General features: G+C 39.6%; 1 protein-coding gene across 6 annotated transcripts in view; it reads left to right on the top strand.

Annotated features, from left to right (window-relative positions):
- Window positions 1–827: 827 nt before the first annotated feature.
- magi1b (membrane associated guanylate kinase, WW and PDZ domain containing 1b) overlaps window positions 828–22,215 on the top strand; it is a 510,580-nt gene continuing 489,192 nt past the window's right edge. For all 6 annotated transcript variants that reach the window (XM_041191217.1, XM_041191208.1, XM_041191207.1 and 3 more), the window contains exon 1: window positions 828–1,561. In XM_041191217.1, coding sequence (XP_041047151.1) covers window positions 1,264–1,561 — 298 coding nt within the window. In that variant the 5' untranslated portion in view covers window positions 828–1,263. The remainder of the gene's footprint in view (window positions 1,562–22,215) is intronic.

Raw genomic sequence — 22,215 nt, 5'->3', positions numbered from 1 at the left:
AATAGCTGGCTAACATTGTCGCCATTCACGCAAACGTGAATAACAGATATTTGACTGGAGCATTGGAGGGTCCCATGTAGTCACACTGCAGAAAAAGTTTAACACCTTCAGCCGAGGAGAGAAGGGAGGAAGGAAACGAGAGATAAGGGGTGAAGGGTAGTAGAGAAAACTGAACAAAAAATAAATATATAAACAATTTTGCACCTAGCCCTAAGGTCGCAAAGAAATGGTATTCTCCTAAAAGCTCCCAGATGTGATAATATATCTAATTAGACAACTGTCTGTCAATTCATTCAACTTTCAATTCTCTCCTAAATGGGATAGGCACTGTCTGAATGAGTTCATCATCAATGATCAGTTGTTTTGGTGTTTTACGAGACGACTGTCACATGCTGTCTATTTGCATTAAGGATAATGACTCTACTCAGAGCGTTGATTTACCCAATGCATCTTTAGAAGGAATCTGTTTAGAAACGGTTAATAAATTGTTTCAAATTAGTACGGTGCTGAATTTTAAAATACTTTCCAAAGTTGCTTGGAAGACACATTCCTCTTATTATATTCTTGGACTCGAAGTTCTTTCCAGCGATTTAGTCACAGTTTAGCCTGACGACGACATAGTGTTTGGGGAGGGACTCAGCAAGTCTGGCAGCATCTGTGGAGAGAAAAAGAGAGTTAACGTTCCGAGTCCGATATGAACTGCCGAAGAACGACAACATCGTTGCGTCAATTGACACTCCATTTTGGAGGCAGCGGCCTTTAGGACCCAGGTGCTTCTCTCCAGCAGTGGGTTGGGCGCATGCGCCTGTGAGCTGTGTCCACTGAAACAGAGTTGTAGGAATTGAAGTGGAGCCTGAAGAGAAAGTCGGAAACAGAGAGAAAGTGTCGGATTAAAACTGCGCCCGTCCCCTGCTCCCAAGGTCGGACGGGGAGAAAGTACAAAGTGTCCTGAAGTCGGGATACAGGAAAGCCTCAAACACTTGCAACTGGGTTTTTTTTTAACCTTTTATTGTTTTCCTTTTGTTGGGAAATCCTGGATCGTGGACTTTCCAGTCGGAGCCAGGAGCAAATGTTTACAGTGCCTTTGAAAACGTGAAGCTATGGTTTCTGCAGCAAGAACTTGGGAGCGTGCCTTACAGAAGCTGCTCCAGAGGATGTTCAGGGGCTGAGTGCCGAACTGGGGGGCAACAGATCCAACTTGCTGAGGAGGAGAGAGCCTATGAACCGTTCATCACCTGTTTGTGCTCACTGGCCCTAAGCACCATGTCTAAAGTGATTCAGAAGAAAAATCACTGGACAACTAAAGTGCACGAGAGTGTGGTCAGTAAGAACAGGCACGGGGAGCTGAATTTTGTAATCTCAGGTGGGGCGGAGAATGGAGAGTTCTCCTATTTGAGGGAAACGAACCAGGATCAGATCGTTTACAGCGCCGGAGAATTGAGAGAAGGGGAGTTGCTGTTAGAGGTTGACGGAGTCCATGTGTCCGGGCTCCCCCTCTATGATGTGCACAGCGTGGTCAAGAGCTGCAAGGGTCCGATCCGCCTGAAAACTGTCAGACAAGGTATGGGACTGAACTAAGATTAAAAACAAAAAAACTGCGGATGCTGGAAATCCAAAACAGAAACAGAATTACCTGGAAAAACTCAGCAGGTCTGGCAGCATCGGCGAAGAAAAGAGTTGACGTTTCGAGTTCTCATGACCCTTCAACCCCACCTTAAACCAGCTTATATTTCACCCCTCTCCTAATATTCACTCAATTCTGTTGAAGGGTCATGAGGACTCGAAACGTCAACTCTTCTCCGCTGATGCTGCCAGACCTGCTGAGTTTTTCCAGGTAATTCTGTTTTTGGACTGAACTAAGTCCAGCTTTGATGCTCTCAGTACGTTCCCTTGCTTCTGAGGTTATCATTAGCTTTGCACACAACTTGACTCAATATCATGTGAACGCTTAAATCGTATGGTAGGTATATGATTCGCTTTATTATAGTCGGTGCAAATCCCACCCCAAAAAATTATCCAGATTCCATCAGTTTGGGCGTTTGGTTGACGACTCAAGATGATCGACTGGGTTCCTATTTTTAAGAGGACAGTGTTAATGGTGTTTGTGTAGAGAGGTAGAATTCATTGGTCCACTGGGAATATGTGTAGCGTTACACGTTTATATAGGACTTGGAAGAGCCCAGGTTTATTCAAGTGGACTGAACATTGGTAAATAGTGAAGAAATACAGTATGCTGTTCCCAGCTGTTCCCCTCCTGACATTGCTGTGAGGCAGAAGAGTAGTAACCTCGCACCTGCTTATAAATATGAGCTTGAATCAAGAGTTGGCACGAACTGAAATTACCTACCGGCTTTATAACAGGCTCCTTTCCTCTGTGCATTTATTCCAAAGGCTCCAACTCTGGTGGTTCTTGTAACTTATTACTTTCTCTTCATTCCCCCTTTAATAACCAGGGTGGTCCAGAACAATTTTAGCAGCCTGAGAAATATTACTACTTGAAGGAAATATTTACATTCATATAGTGCCTTTCACGACTTCTGACGTCCTTTTGAAGTGTGGTCACTCCTGTAATGTAGGAAACACAGCAAGCTTCCACAGACAGCAGTATGACACTGACCAAATGATCTGTTGGTGTGATATTGATTGAAGGATAAATAATGGCCAGGGCAGAGGGATAGCCCCTGCTCTGCTTCAAAATAGTGCCATGGGATCTTTTACATCCACCTCAAAGCAGTCAGGGCCATGGTTTAATATCTCATCCAAAAGGCACTGTCTCTGACATTGGAAAACTCCCTCAGTTCTGGACTAGAATGTCATCTAGATTTTTGTGCTTAAGTGTTTGGAGTAGGACTTGAACTCGCACTCATCTCACTTAGATGCACGAGTTCTACCAACTGAGGCATGACTAACAACTTTATGCCTTGATACTCCCGGATAAGCCTTAGCAAGATGATTTTTTTTTTCATTTCCCTTATTTGGAAGGTTTAAAAATTTTAATTTAAGATTTTTGTTTGTGTAATTACTTTCTTTGAAGAAAATGGATTCTAAGAAATGAATGCCTTTTGGCAAGTTTTGTGGATGGTTAAGTAGCATTCAAGTTGAAATGTAATATGTACTATGTCCTGCAGGAGAAGGTAAAGCTGGAAGAGGTTGATGACCTGCCTTTAATTTGTTGCAAGTGATATTTTAATAATTATGACTGCAGATCCCTATAGAAATGCATTATAAACCAAGACTACAAATTCAGTGTTGTGTATAGCCTTTGCTTAGGAAGGAATGTTCCCCCTTCTGTAAACATAAAATAAATGTCCCCCACTCTACATTTAGTGTAAGGAATAAGGACACCAGCTTGGCACTGGTTTTGATTGGAAGCCAATCCCTACCGACCCTTTTGGCCAGGAATAATGTGGCCTGGTGAGTCAAAGTGGCAAGGGAGTGGGTGGGGAAGAGGGAAGAGTTTGCACTTTTAATATTTAAAAAAAAAAACACGAGCAGAATTGTTTCAAGGCTGTTACACATTCCAGAGGTTCTCATGATGATAAACCGTAAAATCAAAGCTTTTGTGCTTTGTGGGCCCTACTGTGTATTGTTTGAAAGTGCCTCAGCACACTAAAAGTTTCTTTATAATGTATGCAGAAGAACTAATTTCTCATTGTTTGGTAAGTTGGAAGAAAAACTTGCCAATCAGTACAGTAAGAGTTTGTAGTTGTCATTTTTACCCTCTTTGCTGCCATTTTAGTGGTAATTACAAAGCTCAAGACTTGATGTACCTGGCCTGTTGCTATTATCTAATAAAATCTGACTTTAAAAAAAAAAGTGACTTAGAATTATCAACCCCCCACCCCCACCCCTCCAACTGATGAAAAAAGCAGGATTATGTTTACATTTACAGGCAGGGTGAATTTGATTTATCATATTGGCATGGATAAATGGCAGTGTACTGAAGTATGTTAGTTTAGAACATATTTGAATTATAGATTGCACTGGGCATATTTGGACTTTAAGCCAAGATAATGTTACTGTTATGGAATATTCTCGAAATATGTCCTCTGGATAAACATGGCTCAGTTGTCAAAGTTTCAAAGGACATTCCTTAGAAGGAGATTTTGTATCAACACTTGGAATTCCCCATCTCAAAAGTTCAGAGAATCATCCTTTCAGTAAAACAGAGCCAGTTTGTGAACCTGCTGGTAGTCAAATAAATAACTAATATTAATGTGTGTTGTGAAGTCTCATTCTAGATGTGTAGCAGCGTTTTACTTTCTTTAAGGGTGTTAGGACTACAGGACATTGCATCAGCTTCAAAAAGAAAGTATCTGTGCAGTCATCCTGCAACAGTCAAAGGACAAAGTCCAATCTAGCCATGTATGTTTCTTGATAATGTTTTTCTGGTAATGTCTGTTGGATTCACCATGGCATTATGTGTTTGCAGAAGTTTGAACCCAAATGACTTTCTAAAATATAGATTATACCAAGATGATCTAATGTCCTGTATTGACAATGGAGCTAGAGAACTATCAGACAAAATCCTTTTACTACCACTTGTGATTAATTTGTGATCACTCAGGCTTCTGTACTGATTTGTGAAAAGCCTGATCCTTTTCCCAAGCCTGGAGATTTCCTGGGTTAACATAGATTGCACCCATGCCATGATTCAAGGATTGCTTTCCAAATAGAAAAATAAATCTTATCATTTTTTCCCACTCTTTTGATGCATTAGTGACCACATTTAGTGTACATTCTGTCACTGAGCAATTCAGGTAAAGGAACATAGAAAAAGGAATAAGGCATTTAGCCCACATTCTGCCATTCAATTATATCACGACTGTTCAGTACCCCTATTCCATTTACCCACCTTTGTTCCATATCCTTTTGTACTTTCAGCTAACAAAAACCTGCTAATGCTCAGCCCCATCATCCTCAACCTTTTGGGGAGTTAGTATCAGATTTCAAATATTCTTTATGCTTTGAAAAAAACATGCTTCCTGATTTCTTTACTAAATGGCTGAACCCTAATTTTAAGATTATGCTTTGTTCTGGATTTTCCGTCAGAAGAACTAGTTTCTCTGTTTCTATCTTATTGAATCCCTTCAATGATTTTAAATATTTCAATTCAATCACCCTGATTAAGCTCAAGGGAATACAAGCCAAGTTCCTGCAACGTGCCTTCATAACATTTTCTTTGAAGCCCCGGTACCATTCTGATGAAGAAAACTATAACTATCTCAGGCCAGATATTGAATTTAATCTGATTTGGGTCAGCAGTGAGTCTATTCTAGCTTGCCCATGTGTTCCAGGTTTCCAACGCCTTATAGTTGTTCTGTGACCTCTCTTTTTTCCAGCTACATGTATGTGGACTTTATAAACTGATGTCCGCCTCATCTATTTGTGTGGTCTTCAGGAAGTCACTATCTAGCTTCATCCACCATAAAAGTATCACTTGGTTAAATGGCAAGGGGGGTGGGGGGGGGAAACTCTTAAAGAAAGAGTGGGCGTTTGCAACGGTGGAGAGGTTTCAGCGTTGAAATCTTAGCGTGTAGGGCCTGGATATCAGTCATAGAGGTCTACAGCACAGAAAAAGGCCTTTCAGCCCCTTGAGTCTGCGTCAGTCAAAAAAGTACATAACTATTCTAATCTCATTTTCCGGCACTAGGCCCATAGCCTTGTATGCCATGGCATCGCGAGTGCACATCCAAATTGAACAGGAGCTGGGTAGGTTACACAAAAGACCAGAGTTGGAGAAACACAGAGTCCCAGGAGGATTGGAGCCCTGTGAAGGTTACAGACACAGGGAGAGGTGAAAGGAACAATGAAGAGGTTTGAGTAAAAGGATGAGACATTTAAATTCATTTTTAGGTGTGTTATTTTTGTGTGGCATGTTGGAAATAGATGGAAAGTCCAGTGTGCTGGAGTTGGGAATGTTTCACTTTCTGTCATTTCCACTAATAACTGCAGCTACAAGGTTATCCAGAGGTCACTTGAAATGGTGACATAATCATGTTCACTTATCTCATCTGGGATTAGTAGACTGGCTGAGTAGAACTGTTTACTATTCCATGGTTGCATCTGATTTCAGAACTGAAGTTTGAGCAGTTGTATTCTAGCTCTCTAAGGGGTTTTTGTTCCTGATTTTATTCCTGAAAAGTCTTGGGCTGAAATTCTCCTTGACAAAGTTTCAAATGTTTAGATTGCAGCTAAATGTGACCTTCCAAGTTTTTACAGTTGTGCCAGCTTACTTTTTCGTATGTTGGAATTATGGGAAAGAAACTGGGGTAAAAAGTTTTGGTAGTTTTTAAAATACTGCCTGCAGCAGAATTGGAGGAAGATAGGTTAAAAAAATTGAACTGGGAATTTACATGTCTTACATATGTTAAAACTAATGTAAAGTGGGTCAAGTATCCTTTATCTGTAAATCTGAAAACTGAACACATTCAAAAACCGCACTTCTTTTGAACCTCATTGTCTGCACTGTCTACTTTGCGATTTTAGTGGTGAACATGTCAAGAAACTTTTTCAGGTACCTTGTATTTATTATTCAATCACACATCTTACTTTTCTAGCCATTTTATTTACTTTAGACTATTGCTCGCCTAGGCTTAGTCCATTGTAATGCAAGTTTATATGCGGTATCCAAAAAACGAAATTATCTGAAATCCAAAATGTAATCGTCCCTGAGTGTTTCAGATAAAGGATACTTGGCCCGTAATTGAACTGTTAGGGTAATTTTATTTTATCTGCTTTTTTTCCTTTTGGTATGCTTGTGAAGTTAGATGATCATACATGTGTATGTTTGTGATTACCAGCCATTAACTATTATTATTTGGTGTTGAATCCCATCCCATGGCCTGGTGGTTTTGCAGGTTAGAACAGTACTGTACAGCCACTTTACTGTCATCTGGTGTCATTATCATAGTTGGTGTGTAGCTTAGGGTTTTTTTTTTTAATATATATCCTTGTTCCTTTTTTATCCTGTGATAATATATATTATCAAAATGCATCTGTGAGGGCATGTGGGAAACCACTCGGGCAGGCTGTCAAGAAGTAGCATGGCATTCACTGTTCCTACTGTTGTTCCTTCTTTCTTTGACAGAATGCCTAGCTGGCTCCAATTGGTGCTTCCCTAAGCAGCAAGATGAGACCGAGCTCACAGTCAGGAATTGAAGCTGTGTTTCTCTTCTTTGTGGTGACACTCAGTTCAACCACACCCCTTTGATACATGCCTATGTTACTGATATTCAGGACAGATTTGTCTTTGTGCCTGATTTTGAGGGAGCATCAAGAATGTGGTAAACATCAAACTTTTCAAAGGAAAGGTTTGAAGGGAATTGAAAGAGATTTTAACATTAAATGGAACATTCTGGTTGATTGACTGCAAATAGAAAAGTGCAACCTGTGTACATCACCATTTGCTGCTTTAACTTTCCCTTGAGAGATGATGCATTGCAAAAGTTAAAAACATTTTATTTATGTTTTGATGTTTCTTTTCCAGACCACTTCAAAACATAATATTAAGAGTCTTACACCTGGTTCTTCGCTTTGTTGATTCTCAGCATTCAAAAATCTTTAGCATGCATTACTGATTTTTCTGTAGCCTTTTTTTTAATGTATCTTGGCTCTTTAAATCCATTCACCCCATTTTGAGCAGTCACTCCACTGCCTGCCTTTCAATCATGACCCCGATCACTGGATTTGAAGGTCCTCATTCCATTCTAGGATGTTGGTCTGGGCCTAGCTATAAACATTCCATCAGTAGCCATCACTCTGCTGTATGTAGTGGGGTTAAAATAAGCAACACTGGATTCCCCATTTCTGATCAAAACTGAAATACTGCACATTCACCAACCCAAAGTATCAAGGTTTTGAGCTTTCTCAAGGTGTCATCCTTATCGCTTGCCTAACAGAGTGCAGAACATAAAGAACCCTGTAAAATCCTGGGGCAGGTGACACTGACCCCTTCTCTAAGAGGTTGAAGTTATACCATGTTGTTCTACATGGTGAGGTCAGTAATATCATTTGGAGGAAAATCGTAAGATATAATTACAGCAACATAATTAAATAATAGAACACAAAGCTTAGGACCGGGGAAATTCATGCCATATGACAGCAGCAGCATGACACCGTGCCTGCCCGAGCTATATAGCCTAGTTTCTCCAACTGGCCAGAATTAAAAGGGAACTTAATGAAATAAAATAGCTTGATGCAAACAGATGTATAGAAAATGTTAAACGTGATTCACATACTAGAAAAAGATCATTGTAATGAAGAAGAATGGTAATTTTGACTTATTTAAAATAAATAACCAGGAAATGAGGCTGAACCTGGAAGACTGCGTTTCTTCTCCCTGGAGAATGAACTAAGATAGATATTCTGGATGCAATGGAGAGAGTTTCAATTTTTGAAAGATTCATGAAAAACATAATGCATAATGTTTTTTGACAAGTAGATACATGATTTATGAAATAAATCAGTAAAGAAAACAGAACAGGAAAAAACTTGAAGAAATCTTAAAATTGTTTTGAACGACATTTATACCACAATAATATAGATTTCCTTTTTAAATGTCCTACCAACATGTCCGCAAAAGTATCCTCAGAATTCTACCCCGCAAACATTCCTTTCAGCTATAGCACTGGGAATTGTGCACCCGGGTACGGTTACCATAAGTTACAGTTTATGTCCAGACTGGAGGAGGAACACTTCAATTCTTTTCTTGAGATGGAGTACACTACTATCCCTAAATGTTAGCCGCTTTGACAATTGAAAGATACTGGATTTGAACGTAACCTCAAACACTTTGTCTCACTCATTGTTGGTGCCTTCCAGATTATCTCTAGCTTTAGTGTCACCTGCTAAGGGCTCATTAGTGCTCCAACATATTGCACAGTTGAATGAATAAATGTGAGTATTTGGTTGCAGTTTCACTTGTGATAAGTTGCTAATCTTGGCTCATATTTGTTTGGAAATGGAAGCCACACTTTTGCTATTGGGGTGCAAGGGGGCTGGAACCTACCATTGAGTCATCCAGTGCCACTATTGCATGTCTCCTATGAGCCAGCAAAAAAGCCTGTGAACAAGACAGCTGCCCTTGTATCAGCTACCCACATATGTGAGTATTGTATGCGTTATGGGGGGGCCTCACGAGTTATGAAAAATTAACTCAAAGTCCCCAAAAATTACATATTACAAACAACAGTGAAAGACATTCAGAAATATTCAGAGGGGAATTACAGGAAGCTCCTTGGGAGTGAACTTCATTGTTAACAAAGAGATCCTGTGTCCTTGCTGGTGTTCCTGGTACTTCCCTACATTATTAGATGTGTTTCCTGTTGTTGTTCTGTTTTAACGGAATGTACAACTTTATTAGCTTTATCACTGTCTTACTTAATAATAAAGTTCTACATTCTTTCATGAGAAACACTGTTTTACCTTTTTATATCAAGAGTAAGGTTAGTGAATAAATTCAATGCCCTTCATTGGTTATAGTGTTGTCGCAAACTATACTATAAACCTGACATAGGATCATGAAGGCTTGATAAAAAAGGGTCATGTTATTGTGAAGTATTCTCTGAACTTGCAGAATATTGCCTTATTATGACTGTGTTTTGCATTAGTTTATTTTTAAATTAAACACTTCCTTGGAACTAACGAACCCTGTTCACATTGCAAGAAACAAAGTGATATGTGCAAGAAACAATTGGGAGATGTTACGTACAAGAATGAGTAATGGAATTCATTGAATGGTCTCCAGACTGATACAGTAAGATTCACAATATGTAATACTTAGATAAAATCTAGGTATCTGATGCAAAACTGAAGCCAAAGATCTCACAATACTATGACATCAAAATTATTTTGTCAATGGAAATAACATAGATATTTTCCAATTGACATGTCCAGGCTGGATTTTTCTAGTCCTTGTTCTTTAAGATAAATCACAGCAACCTTTGGACATCTTTCAAACACAAATTGTACATGTGCAGCAAAAGAAGAAAAAAATCCAGATGCCATAAACTGAGGTATTATTCAGCTAATTCAATATCAGTTGTTATAAAATAATTCTTTGCATTTATATAGTGCCTTTCACAAAAGGAAATGTAGCACCCAATTCTCACATAACTTCCTTGCTTTTGTACTGAATACCTCTATTTATAAAATCCAGGATCTGCATGCCTTTTAATCACTTCTTCAGCCTGCCCTGCCACCATCAACAATTTGTGCACATATACCCCCAGGTCTGTCTGTTCCTACACCCCCTTTAGAATTGTGGTCTTTATTTTATATTGCTTCTTCTTGTTCTTCCTGCCAAAATGAATCAATTTTCATGTACCTAACCACTGTTGATGCTCATATTTCAGGGACACATGAAAGAAAAATCTTCTCTACATTAAATTTCATTTGTCATGTGTTCACCTATTCTACCAGCCTGTCTATGTCCTTTTGAAGTCCATCACCATCCTCCTGATTATTCACAATAGTTCCAAGTTTTGTGTCATCCTCAGATTTTGACATTGTGCACTACACACCCAAGTCTATCTGCAATCTGAAAATTTCAATTACAAGTGAAGAATAAAGAGCATTTAACTTCCTGGTTTGCTGTGTGTGAATGCTTCAATGTGATTGGCTGCTTACCTGCTTGTTGACATCCCTGCTAATGCACACCAGGATATCCCATTGAGTTGATGTTAGATTTAAACTGCTATCAGGAAAGGGGAAAACCACTGCACAGGAGTCACTAGATCTTAGTGGGCAGCTTCCTTTGAAGTCAACAGGAAGTGCCATCACTTCACCACTGACTGCAGAGTCCAGGCCAGTGAAATAATTGGTCAGATCATCTGTTTTAGGCATTGATCGAGAGAGGACTGCTGACTGCAAGCACTTCCCTGCTACGTGTAGTGATCTGATAAAGAGACTGTCATAACAGTGGCATCATTTACTAACTAATACAAGTTAGCTAATTGCTAACAGAGCCTTTTGGCACTGCTCTTATCCAATTATTTATTCCAGCGTGATTTCCTTTATAAAATCCTTGTTATTCTTCAGAAGTCAACAATTGTTTTTTGTTCCTTCTAATATCTCGCCTGATAACCTACTTGATGTAATTTGCTACAGGCGTACTAAAGTTAGTTTTGGATTTCCACAGATGTTCTGGCTACGGCCAGCTGACTTGTCACAGACAGTAAATCAATCCTGAGAATTGCAGCTAGTGTGTTATGCCACTGTTCCACACTGTTTTTAGCAAGCGAGCTATCAGAAAGGAGTGAGTTCAACTGCCCTTGAATGGGAAACCAAAGGGCATCTAGCAAACAGTGAAATGAACAGAGGTTGTGAGTGAGGACTGAATCTGGTGTTCCTGTAGGAATTCTGTCTGGGCCTATTGAGTAAACGTTTTATTTTGCCATCTTATGTTGAATGAACAAAATCAAGTGGTTGTGTTTGCACCAAAAATTCTGCACCTTGGCCAGTAGTTACTGCCAAGGTTCAAGTTTTGAGCTTGCTCGATGAGCTTAGTAAACAAATAAGCTGCTCCAAGCAGTTTAGAAAGTAGAAAGGTGCCAGATTTAATCTCCACTCTGTGGTCACAGAGCTGGATTTAATACAGCAGGAATTTGGGTGCTGGAATTGGCCTCAGCACCTCTGACAAGAAATTAGAAAAATACAAGCATGGTCACCCCATGACAGTTACCCTGTGACTAGATAGCTCACTAGTTTGTGACTCACTCCAGGCTATGTATGAGAGATAACTCTCCTTGCTAAGTACCAAATGGCTAGTGGTAATGTGAGTTCTCAGCTTGCTGTGTAATAGAAAAGTGAGAGTAAGTGTCTAAATTTAAAAAGTGTTTCCTATAGCACTTGACTAATGCTGGTGAAAGTGTTTTAAATCTCTTTAGTAAAGGAGGAAGATGGTAATGGTATCCCTTTCAGTCACAACTCTCTACTGAATATGACCAATCTTCAGTTTGAATGTTGTAGAAGAGGTAGGTCCTTGCAATGCTGAACCATATTTTCAATTACTGTCAAGCTTTTTGTTGAGAATTCTAAATCGTAGCCATAGTTAACAAAACTGCCAAGGCCTGGAAAAAAAAACTCATGAAACTACTTTAGTTCCAAAACCACATATTTCAAATAGGAGTACAAGGAAAGATTTTTAAAATTGCCTTGGACGATTTTGGACAAATACTTGAGTCTTGTCAGATGAAGAATTTAGTTGTATGGAATGCAGTTGTATTAGATAACAGTGTTTCCTTTGTACTGAAGGGTTCGATTTTACTCCTGCAACCTCCCTAGTACTTTAATTAAGGATTTAGGGGTGGAGCCAAAGTAGTAAAATATTTGAAAACAGGATAGATGTGTTTTGGTGCCACAACATTTCTGCTGGGTCCAGAAATCTTTTGTGTGGGTTTAGTTTCTTCAGTCTGGTTTTGCTTCTTATGGTGTACTGAAGCAAAATTTGCACCTTATGGAATTCTCCTAAAGTAAATAAAACAAGTTTTGGAGGAAAGTGTTTATCCCTGTCATCTGTTTCAGTTACTTATTTTGCCCCTTAAACCTGTGCTGATGCTAGGAGTTCCTGATTTATATTGGTGTCCATTCTTTAATTTTTTTTGACGACTTTATGGTCCCTGTCTTAATCAACACTTGGGATAAAATGTTCCATGTTCTAACAGTAATAATGTTTCTAATGGTTGAGGAGGCCCAGAATGAGAAGATATGGATATACATTTAGGACAGAGAACAGGAAAACCCTTCTGACATAGAGGATTGAGAGACTGGAATTGAGAGACACCATGTCAACATGTAAGAATAGATTGCATAGATGGTGAAGAAAAGGTGATTAAAAGGTTGTGAAAACACATGAGATTTGGACTATAGACTACATTTCATTGTGAAAGATAAACACCGTGGCCTGTTTGAGATGCCATTTCTACGCAAATCCATGTAATTTATTTTGTGAAAAATTTCTTCTGATTTCCCCTTTCGTTCTTCTAGTAATGAGCCTGTACCTCTCTGCCCAGTTACCAGTTAGTCAACCAGTTAAAGCAATCTTTCATAATTCACCCTCTCAAAGCATTTTTTGTATTTTGAACAGTGTCACTCCCCCTTTATCCTTTGTCCTTTCTAACAGACAAAACCCCCTACTTTTTCAAGCCTGGATTCATAACTATCACCCCCTATACGTGTTATTATTTTAGTGAACCTCCATATATATCCACTGCATAGCTCTAATATTTGTAACAGGGTATGGTTGCTAACTTGAAGTTTATTTCTAAATTGACTTCTGTATCAACCAAAGAAATCATGTAACATGTTTACAAACAGAATAGCCTCAGGCTTTTAAAAGAAATAAACTCACCTCCCTTCACCATCCCACTCAAGAGAGCTCCACTATGTCTGCAGTCCACTCACTGTCTTGTTAGTCTTGATCTTTCATTGTCCTGCCTGTCAGCATGCCACAATTCTGATTCAGAGGTTGTAGAAATGTATGAATCAAATGTCAGAACCTTTGCCCTCCCAAACCAAGAGTCTGGCTGCAAATTATGCTTTATATAGGATTAAGGACTAGGTGATGCTGCACTAACTGCCTGCCAGTTTCCACATAAATTATAAAATAGCAAAAGGCAATAAAATTCAAGAGAAAGTATCATGTGCTCATCTCAAAAGCATGTAACCTATGGTATAGACAAATGCCATTGGTTTTACAGAAAGAATCACTTATAAGGATTAATTGGATAGTCAGCCGATGAGTATGTGCTTGATGCCTCTTGACTCCTTTTTTGAGTAAACTGTTATACGCCTTAACAAAATATCTGCTGCACATACACTGCCATCTCTCTTGATGTGCTAACTGTGATATATTTTACATCCATATGTAATGAAAAAGCAATTTTGCAAGAACAATAAAAATTATAATTTCAATAAAGAGTTACTTTTGTGTAAATTTCCTTATTCAAAGCTTAAAGTAGTTGAGCTGCTTTGTGTATGCTTGGGGCTACTTCCATTGCTGCTCCCTTTTGGTTTGTGTGTGTCTCTTGGCTGCAGAAATCCACCTGCTCTTCCTGCTCCACCTGTTCCACCTTCATGATGCAGTACATTCCAGAACTAGTCACCTGTTTATGCTTCAGGCAGGCCGCCGCTTCCTCACAATAGTCAGCTTGATTTAATGCAGGAAGTATTTGCAGAGCACCAGATACTGAAACCCAATGGTTTCGATAGTGATTGATCTGCTGATAAAATTGTTATCCTTTGCCGAGCCTTGTTATGGACTTTGATACAAGCCTGGCTGCAGCTTCTCTCGTTTAATTCCATTCTGCAGGAAGAGCTGCTGATCGACACTGTTGCAAATACGGAGTTTAAACCCTGTTGTAACCAGTCATGAGTTGCGTTGTGATAGTGCCTCATGGATGATGACAGGGTGCCAGGTCCCCAGACGTTACAGTGGTGAAAGTGAAAAGAAACAGAATTCTATCTTTATACAGGAATTGTAGTTTCTAGGTTACAAGTACATATCAACTCTTGATAACTCAGAGTTGTTTATTCCACTGAATAAGAATGTGGTCACACTAGAGAGAGTGCAGAGCAGATTTACCAGGATGTTGCTTGGGCTGGAGAGCTTTAGTTATGAGGAGAGATTGAATAGACTGGGGTTATTTTCCTGGAGCAGAGGAGATTGAGGGGGGACATGATTGAGGTGTATAATATTATGAGGGGCATAGATAGGGTAGACAGGAAGGAACTGTTCCCCTTGGTGGAGGGATCAATAACCGGAGGTGGAGGGATCAATAACCAGAGGGCATAGATTTAAGGTTAGGGGCAGGAGGTTTAGAGGGGATGTGAGGAAGATTTCTTTTCACCCAGAGGCTGGTGGGAATCTGGAACTTACTGCCTGAATGGGTGGTAGAGGCAGATACCCTTAAAACATTTAAGAAGTATTTGGATGTGCACTTGCAGTGCCATGGCAGACAAGGCTATGGGCCTAGTCTGGAAAATGGGATTAGAATAGTTAGGTACTTGTTTGACTGGGCTGAAGGATCTTTTTCTGTGCTGTAGACCTCTAAGACTCTTGAATTAAGCAACGGTAATGTTGAGGAATGTGGAACATTACATAAAAAGTGGAATTCAGATAACTTGAATTAACCAACTTTGAGTTGAAGTGTTGACTGCATTCCAGACTAGTTGTTTTAAAAATTACATTGGCCAACTGAAAACTGATGAGTGTTGCCTTATTAATTTTCTGATGTGAAAATTGCCCAAGTATGTCCTGTCTGCAAAATGCTGGACAAATCCAACCCATTCAATTACTGCTCCATCAGTCTACTCTCAATCATGAGCAGTGATGGAAAGTGTCATCGACAGTGCTATCAAGTGGTATTTAATCGGCAATAACCTGTTCACTGATGCTTAGTTTGGGTTCTGCTAGGGTCACTCAGCTCCTGACCTCATTACAGCCTTGGTTCAAACATGGACAAAAGAGCTGAACTCCTGAGGTGAGAGTGACTGCCCTTGACATCAAGGCAGCATTTGACCGAGTGGGGCTTCAAGGAGCTTTAGCAAAACTGGACTCAGTTGGGGGGGGGGCGGTGCGGTAGCTCCACGTGTTGGAGTTATACCTAGCTCAAAAGGAAGATGATTGTGGTTGTTGGTGGTCAATCATCTCAGTCCCAGGACATCACTGCAGGAATTCCTTGGTATTTTCCAAGCCCAGCCACCTTCAGCTGCATCAATGACCTTCCCACGACCATAAGTTCAGAAGTGGGGATGTTTGTGGATGATTGCACAAAGTCACAAAGTTCACCACCATTTGTGACTCTTCAGGTGCTGAAACAGTCCATGTCCATGTGCAGCAAGATCTGAACAACACTCAGGCTTGGGCTGATAAGTGGCAAGTAAAATTTGTACCACACAAGTGCCAGGCATTGACCATCACCAACAAGAGAGAATCTAGCCATCTTCCTCATAGATATTTAATGGCATTACAGTTGCTGAATCCCCCCATTATCAACATCCTGGGAGTTACCATTGACCAGAAACTGAACTGGACCAGCCATATAGGTACTGTGACTACAAGAGCAGGTCAGAGGCTGGGAATTCTGTGCAGGGTAACTCCCCTCTTGTCTCCCCATATCCTGCCCATCATCTACGATGCTCAAGTCAGGAGTGTAATGGAATACCCTTCACTTGCCGAGATGAGTGCAGTTCCAACAACACTCAATAAGCTTGACACCATCCAGGACAAATCAGCCAGCTTGACTGGCACTCCAACCACTACCTTAAACATACACTTCCTCCACCATCAACACACAGTGGCAGCAGCATGTACAAGATGCACTGCAGAAACTCTCCTTCAACAGCACCTTCAGAACCTGTGATTTCTACCACCTAGAAGGTCAAGGACAGCAGATGCATGGGAACACCACCTGCAAATGCCTTTCCAAGCTGCATGCCACCCTGACTTGAAACTATATCGCTGTTCCTTCACTGCCACTGGGTGAAAACCCTGGAACTACCTTCCTAATAGCACTGTGGGTGTACCTACACTACATGGACAATAGCAGTTCAAGAAGGTGGTTCATCACCAACTTCAAGGGCAATAGGAGATGGGCATTGTCAGCTCGGCCAGCATTTATTGCCCACATCCCATGAAAGAATAATTAATAAAAAAAAACAGCTTCTGCATGATTTCCATAAAATAAATAAATAACAATTCATATAATTATGAACAATTTGTATTGTGTCTTCTCAACTTGCAGAACAGGCTAGCAAAGCAGTTAATTAAATATATGGGATCATGGGCTTTATTAATAGAGACATGCAGTAAAAAGCCAAATAGTTATGCCAAGTCCAACGTAAATGCCATTTTAGACCCAGTTGGACTAAGTTAAGTTGGACACCACACTTTAGAAAGGAGATGAAGGTTTTGAAGAATTCACAGAAGAGACTTACTAGAATGGTTCCAGGAATAACAAATTATAGTTACATGGATAGAATGGAGAAGCTAGGGCTGTTCTTCTTCAAGCAGAGCAGGCTAAGAAGAAATTTTATTGAAGTATTTAAAATCATGAAGGGTTTGGATAGTAAAGTTTCCAGAGGCTGAACAGTTGATAACCAGAGAGCACAGATTTAAGGTGATTGGCAAATGGACCAGAAGGTATCAAGGGGAAAAACTCTGCAACAAGTGGTTAAGGTTTTGAATGCATTGCCTGATGAAAGGGTGATGGAAACAGAATTCAATAATAGCTTTAAAAATTGGAGTATTACTTGAAGGAGAGAAAAAAAACATCGCAGGGTTATGGGGCAACTGTGGGGGGACGGGACTAACTAGATTGATCATCAAAAGAACTGGCAAAATCTCTTGGGATTGAATGGCCTCCTTCTGAGTTGTCCTCTTTTATGATTGTAACAATGATTTTTATTGTTTACTAATGCCTTTTTAAAAACATTGTCTTCATAATGAGCTCTTTTCTCTGATGGGTGACCTGATAAAGATCTTTAAGATTCTGATAAGGTGGATGTAAAGAAGATGTTTGCGCTTGTGAGCAAGTCCAAATTAGGGGCTGTAATTATAAGATGGTCACCACTGAATCCAGGAGGAGCCTCTTTGTCCAGTGAGTGGTTAGAATGTGGAACTTGTTACCACATGGTGGTGTTGAGATGAATAACATTGATGTATTTAAGAGAAAGCTAAATAAAGACATGAGAGAGAAAGGAGGTTATGTTGAAAGGGTTGGAAGACAGTTGGGAGCAGGCTCCTGCGGAGCATACATACAAGCATGGAACAGTTGGACCGAAAGGTCTATGTGCCATGCATCCCAATGTAAACTTAAATGTTAGAACTGTTGAATAATTAGGAAGGACATTGGAACCTGCTTTGTCCACTATAATGGGCAAACTATTCCTTTTCCTGAACTCTTCCCAGTGGGTAGTGAGAATGGTAGCTAAATAAGCATCTGGAAAATGTTGTCATAAACTAACAGGCAGATTGTAGCCCAGTAATTCTGTTACTGGACCAGTAACCGGGACTAATGATCCAGGGATGTAAGTTCAAATCCAACCATGCCTTTTGGGGAATTTGACTTCAGTGAATTAAACATTCAGATTAACAAGCAAATACTTTTAAAGTTTCATGGGCTGTGGAGTTAACTTCAAAACAAATTCTCAGTATGAGGGAATTCTTGGAATTTTTTGCAAATTCCTAGTTGCCTGGAGAAGATGGAGGTGGGCTTACGTGGATAACTACAATTTTTTAATATGAATGGTGGTTTGCTGGGCCGCTTCAGAGGGCATTTGAGAATGACCCGCATTACTGTGGGACTGGAGTTCCATACAAACCTTGCCTAGGAGATAATAGTGAAATATTGGGTATTTGCAACAATCTATTACTCTCATGGCCACTTTTTATTTCCAGATTTTTTTTTAAACTGAATTGAATTTCTCAAGCTGCCATGTTAGATTTGAGTTTCTGCTTTTTGGATTATTAGTGTAGGCTTCTGGATGCCTGGTGTAGTAATTAATATAGCCAGTTCACCATGTGCTCCTGTGCCAGATAAGGAGCTGCCACCTTTTGCTAAGTTCAAAGCTGGGCCAAGGTGAAAGGTTATAGAAGAAGATACCCTGTATTTAAAGAAAGCTATATAGAGGCAAACTTACTTCTATAATACTGTGTAGCCTCAACATTCAGCTGGTATTGACAACATATTTATTTTAATGGAGTCCTCTTTTCTTCCCTCAAAAAATTAACTACCTGGCCAAGAACAGAAAAGGTGATAAGGTTAATTAGAGATGGAATTGGTATATAATATGAAGGTGATCTTTTCTATTATGCTTCATTGCTAGAAATTCTGGCAGATAGTTGGAGCATGGCTACTAGATATTTCCTCTGAAGAATAAACACATCTAATGATGTATAGAATATACACCAGTGTACAGACTTTAAAAATTTATTTAGCTGCCTGATGCTGAAGTTCTTCACAGAACCTGAAGCTGAGGCTATAACATCATCAGAGTGCTGGAATCACTGCCTCCTGTGGGAGCCAACATGAGCCTGCAAAAGCTTTAAGTTGCATCTTGCTGTTTTGTAATGCACTTGGGTGTGGTTAATGTTGACAATAGGTGCAAAAAGCAGTAACAATTTCTATTTCTCAATGCTGACATCCTAGTGAATACAAGTATCTGTCTTGAAGGGCTACATGTGAATGAGAGAGGTGTTGATACTCTGCTCCTGATCCTGCAATTTTCTTCTATAAGTCAGTGGTTATGAAATTCTTTGGGCCTACAGGACCTGTTTCTTTAAATAGCAATGCTAAGTGGCCCAATGCCACATTAACAACCTATATTGTACCTTTGACATAGTAAAATGTTGCAACTCTTCCCAAATGCAGATACTAGAGGTGTCCAAAAGTATTCTGCACTTCTGTCAATTGCTATGCAGCCCACAATTAGCAAAAAACTTTGATCATGAAGTGCATGTAGTCCCATGAAATTTTTAATTAGATGTTCTGCAGTTGAACGATTCTGGATCCAGCCCAGTTGAAAAGTGAGCAAGTTATTTTTGCAAAATTCACTGGTATTAATAGGAACAAAGGACTTGGGAGCAGGAGTAGGCCATTCAGTCCTTCAAGCATGCTCCACCATTCAATAAGATCATGGCTGATCTGCTTGTGGTTTCAATTCCACTTTCCTGTCTGCCCCTTAGCCCTCGACTCCTTTGTCTATCAAAAATCTGTCTAACTCTGCCTTGAATAAATTAGGAACCTGATGACAGATTGGTCTCCTCTCTCTGATTCTGTCTCTGTTAAAACTGCAAGCAAGCAGATTTAAGCTGCGTTGGTGTCATGTTTAAAAATTAAAACATTTCTATTCCCCACACAATCAATCCTGATTTTTGCAGGATTAACATTATCCCTTTTAGTTCCATCTCTGAAAATTAAATTCAACAATTATACATAACATTTATGGCAATACTTATATAAAGATAAAAATACTTAGCTTTTGTCATGCAATGTCATTGAAGCCCCTTTATCATGGAAATCATTTCAATTAAAATGTGTTTTGTAGGGACACATCTGTAGTATGTCTTGATAGGTACTGACTCAGAAAACAGTAGATTTTATTAGAAATTGATCACAATTAATTGTTTATGAAGCAATTACAATATTTGGTTAGATTTCATTTATCTTCAGGCAAACATTTGAGGTTCTTATTCAGGGTTTATGACAGAGTGTTTACTTTTTAAAAAGCTACAATTTAGTTTCTATTTAAATAAAGGGTTTCTACTTACTGACTAGAATTCAACAGACTTGGTTGTCATTAATGTTGTTAATTTGTTAATCATTCTGTTACGGCTCAAAAAGATAGAAGTCATTTGCATGTCTGTGAGAAATATGTTTACCTCCAATTTGGAACAGAATGTTAGCAGTTGGGTAACCCTACTCTCTACAAGTGTTTATAATTTTAAATTAAACAGTACCTGCTTGCTGCATTTTGTTAAATTGTCTAATGATCAAAACTTCATAAAAGGTTAGCAGAGATGTAAAGTTAAACTTTAATTGTTGATCTAGAATTACAAACAGCATACTTTTTTCATGGTTTGTGTTATGAGATTGACAGTAAAGTGTATGAACACTGAGTGGACCACAGATCTGAATGCATGTATACTACACTGAGTGGACCACGGATCTGAATGCATGTGTACTACACTGAGTGGACCACGGATCTGAATGCATGTGTACTACACTGAGTGGACCACGGATCTGAATGCATGTGTACTACACTGAGTGGACCACGGATCTGAATGCATGTGTACTACACTGAGTGGACCACGGATCTGAATGCATGTGTACTACACTGAGTGGACCACGGATCTGAATGCATGTGTACTACACTGAGTGGACCACGGATCTGAATGCATGTGTACTACACTGAGTGGACCACGGATCTGAATGCATGTGTACTACACTGAGTGGACCACGGATCTGAATGCATGTGTACTACACTGAGTGGACCACGGATCTGAATGCATGTGTACTACACTGAGTGGACCACGGATCTGAATGCATGTGTACTACACTGAGTGGACCACGGATCTGAATGCATGTGTACTACACTGAGTGGACCACGGATCTGAATGCATGTGTACTACACTGAGTGGACCACGGATCTGAATGCATGTGTACTACACTGAGTGGACCACGGATCTGAATGCATGTGTACTACACTGAGTGGACCACGGATCTGAATGCATGTGTACTACACTGACAAGAAACACAACAATGTCTGACACTGGTTTTATGATAACTCAATTAATTTTTCAGCTCTGCTTTTGAATTTGTTGGTTTGGTGTTCTGTCTCACCCAGTACATTAAAAGTACGAAAAAGTCACAGTTCCTTTCTTAGCTAACTCCTGTATCATAAGAATGTTCCGTAATGGTAATAAATGTGAGTAGACTATCCTGTTTTCTTCCTAGTGCCTTGAGGTTTACTTAAGTTTGCGTAAAGGGCATTGTCCCACTGGGCAGACCATTGTAACTGTATTCATAAACATGTCACAAACATCACGAGTGGTACAAAAGCATGGTTTATGTGTGATGTTCAGTTCTTAACAATGAGAAGCAAAATGCTGGAATTAAAGGGTACAATTCCCTCTACAAAGTGGTGTCCGATCCTTTTAAATAGAGCCTTCAAACTGTATCATTTTTAATGTGCAAAGGATCCTTGGAGTCCTTTTAAAATCTGTGAAGTGCTATATGTCAAACTCCATTCATCACTGACTTTAAGATTTCAACTTTAGACTGCTTACATGAGGGAGTACAAAAACATGTTTAGAAAGCCTTTTGTCCAAGGTTGCTTGATGATTAGGTGGCATATCTGGAGATGATTATGTGTCAGTAATTTGATGAAGTCATTGATACCGGACACCAAGTTGCACAGTTCTAAAACCTCAGTTAACATTCCTGGCATTATTTTTTGCAGTAAGTTTGGATATCTCCCATATGCTTTGATTTCAGTCACTCTCCATCATATATGCGTTGTGTGGAGAATGATTGAGGGGCTTGATCTTGTTCAGGGTAGTTTGAAGATGTGTTACCTGTCATTTCACTTTCTTTCCATTTCATGATAGTTGATATCATCATATCAGAAATGTATAGGGGCTAAAAGGGAATGAGAGGAATGGAGAGAACCTGCCAAAGGTGTGATAAGGAGTTTGAAACCTATTGAAGGCTC

The sequence above is a fragment of the Carcharodon carcharias genome, chromosome 7, assembly GCF_017639515.1.
Source record: "Carcharodon carcharias isolate sCarCar2 chromosome 7, sCarCar2.pri, whole genome shotgun sequence".
In the NCBI taxonomy this organism is placed as follows: Eukaryota; Metazoa; Chordata; class Chondrichthyes; order Lamniformes; family Lamnidae; genus Carcharodon; species Carcharodon carcharias.
Note: the sequence above shows the minus strand (reverse complement) of the source record. Positions and strands in the feature narration are given on the sequence as shown.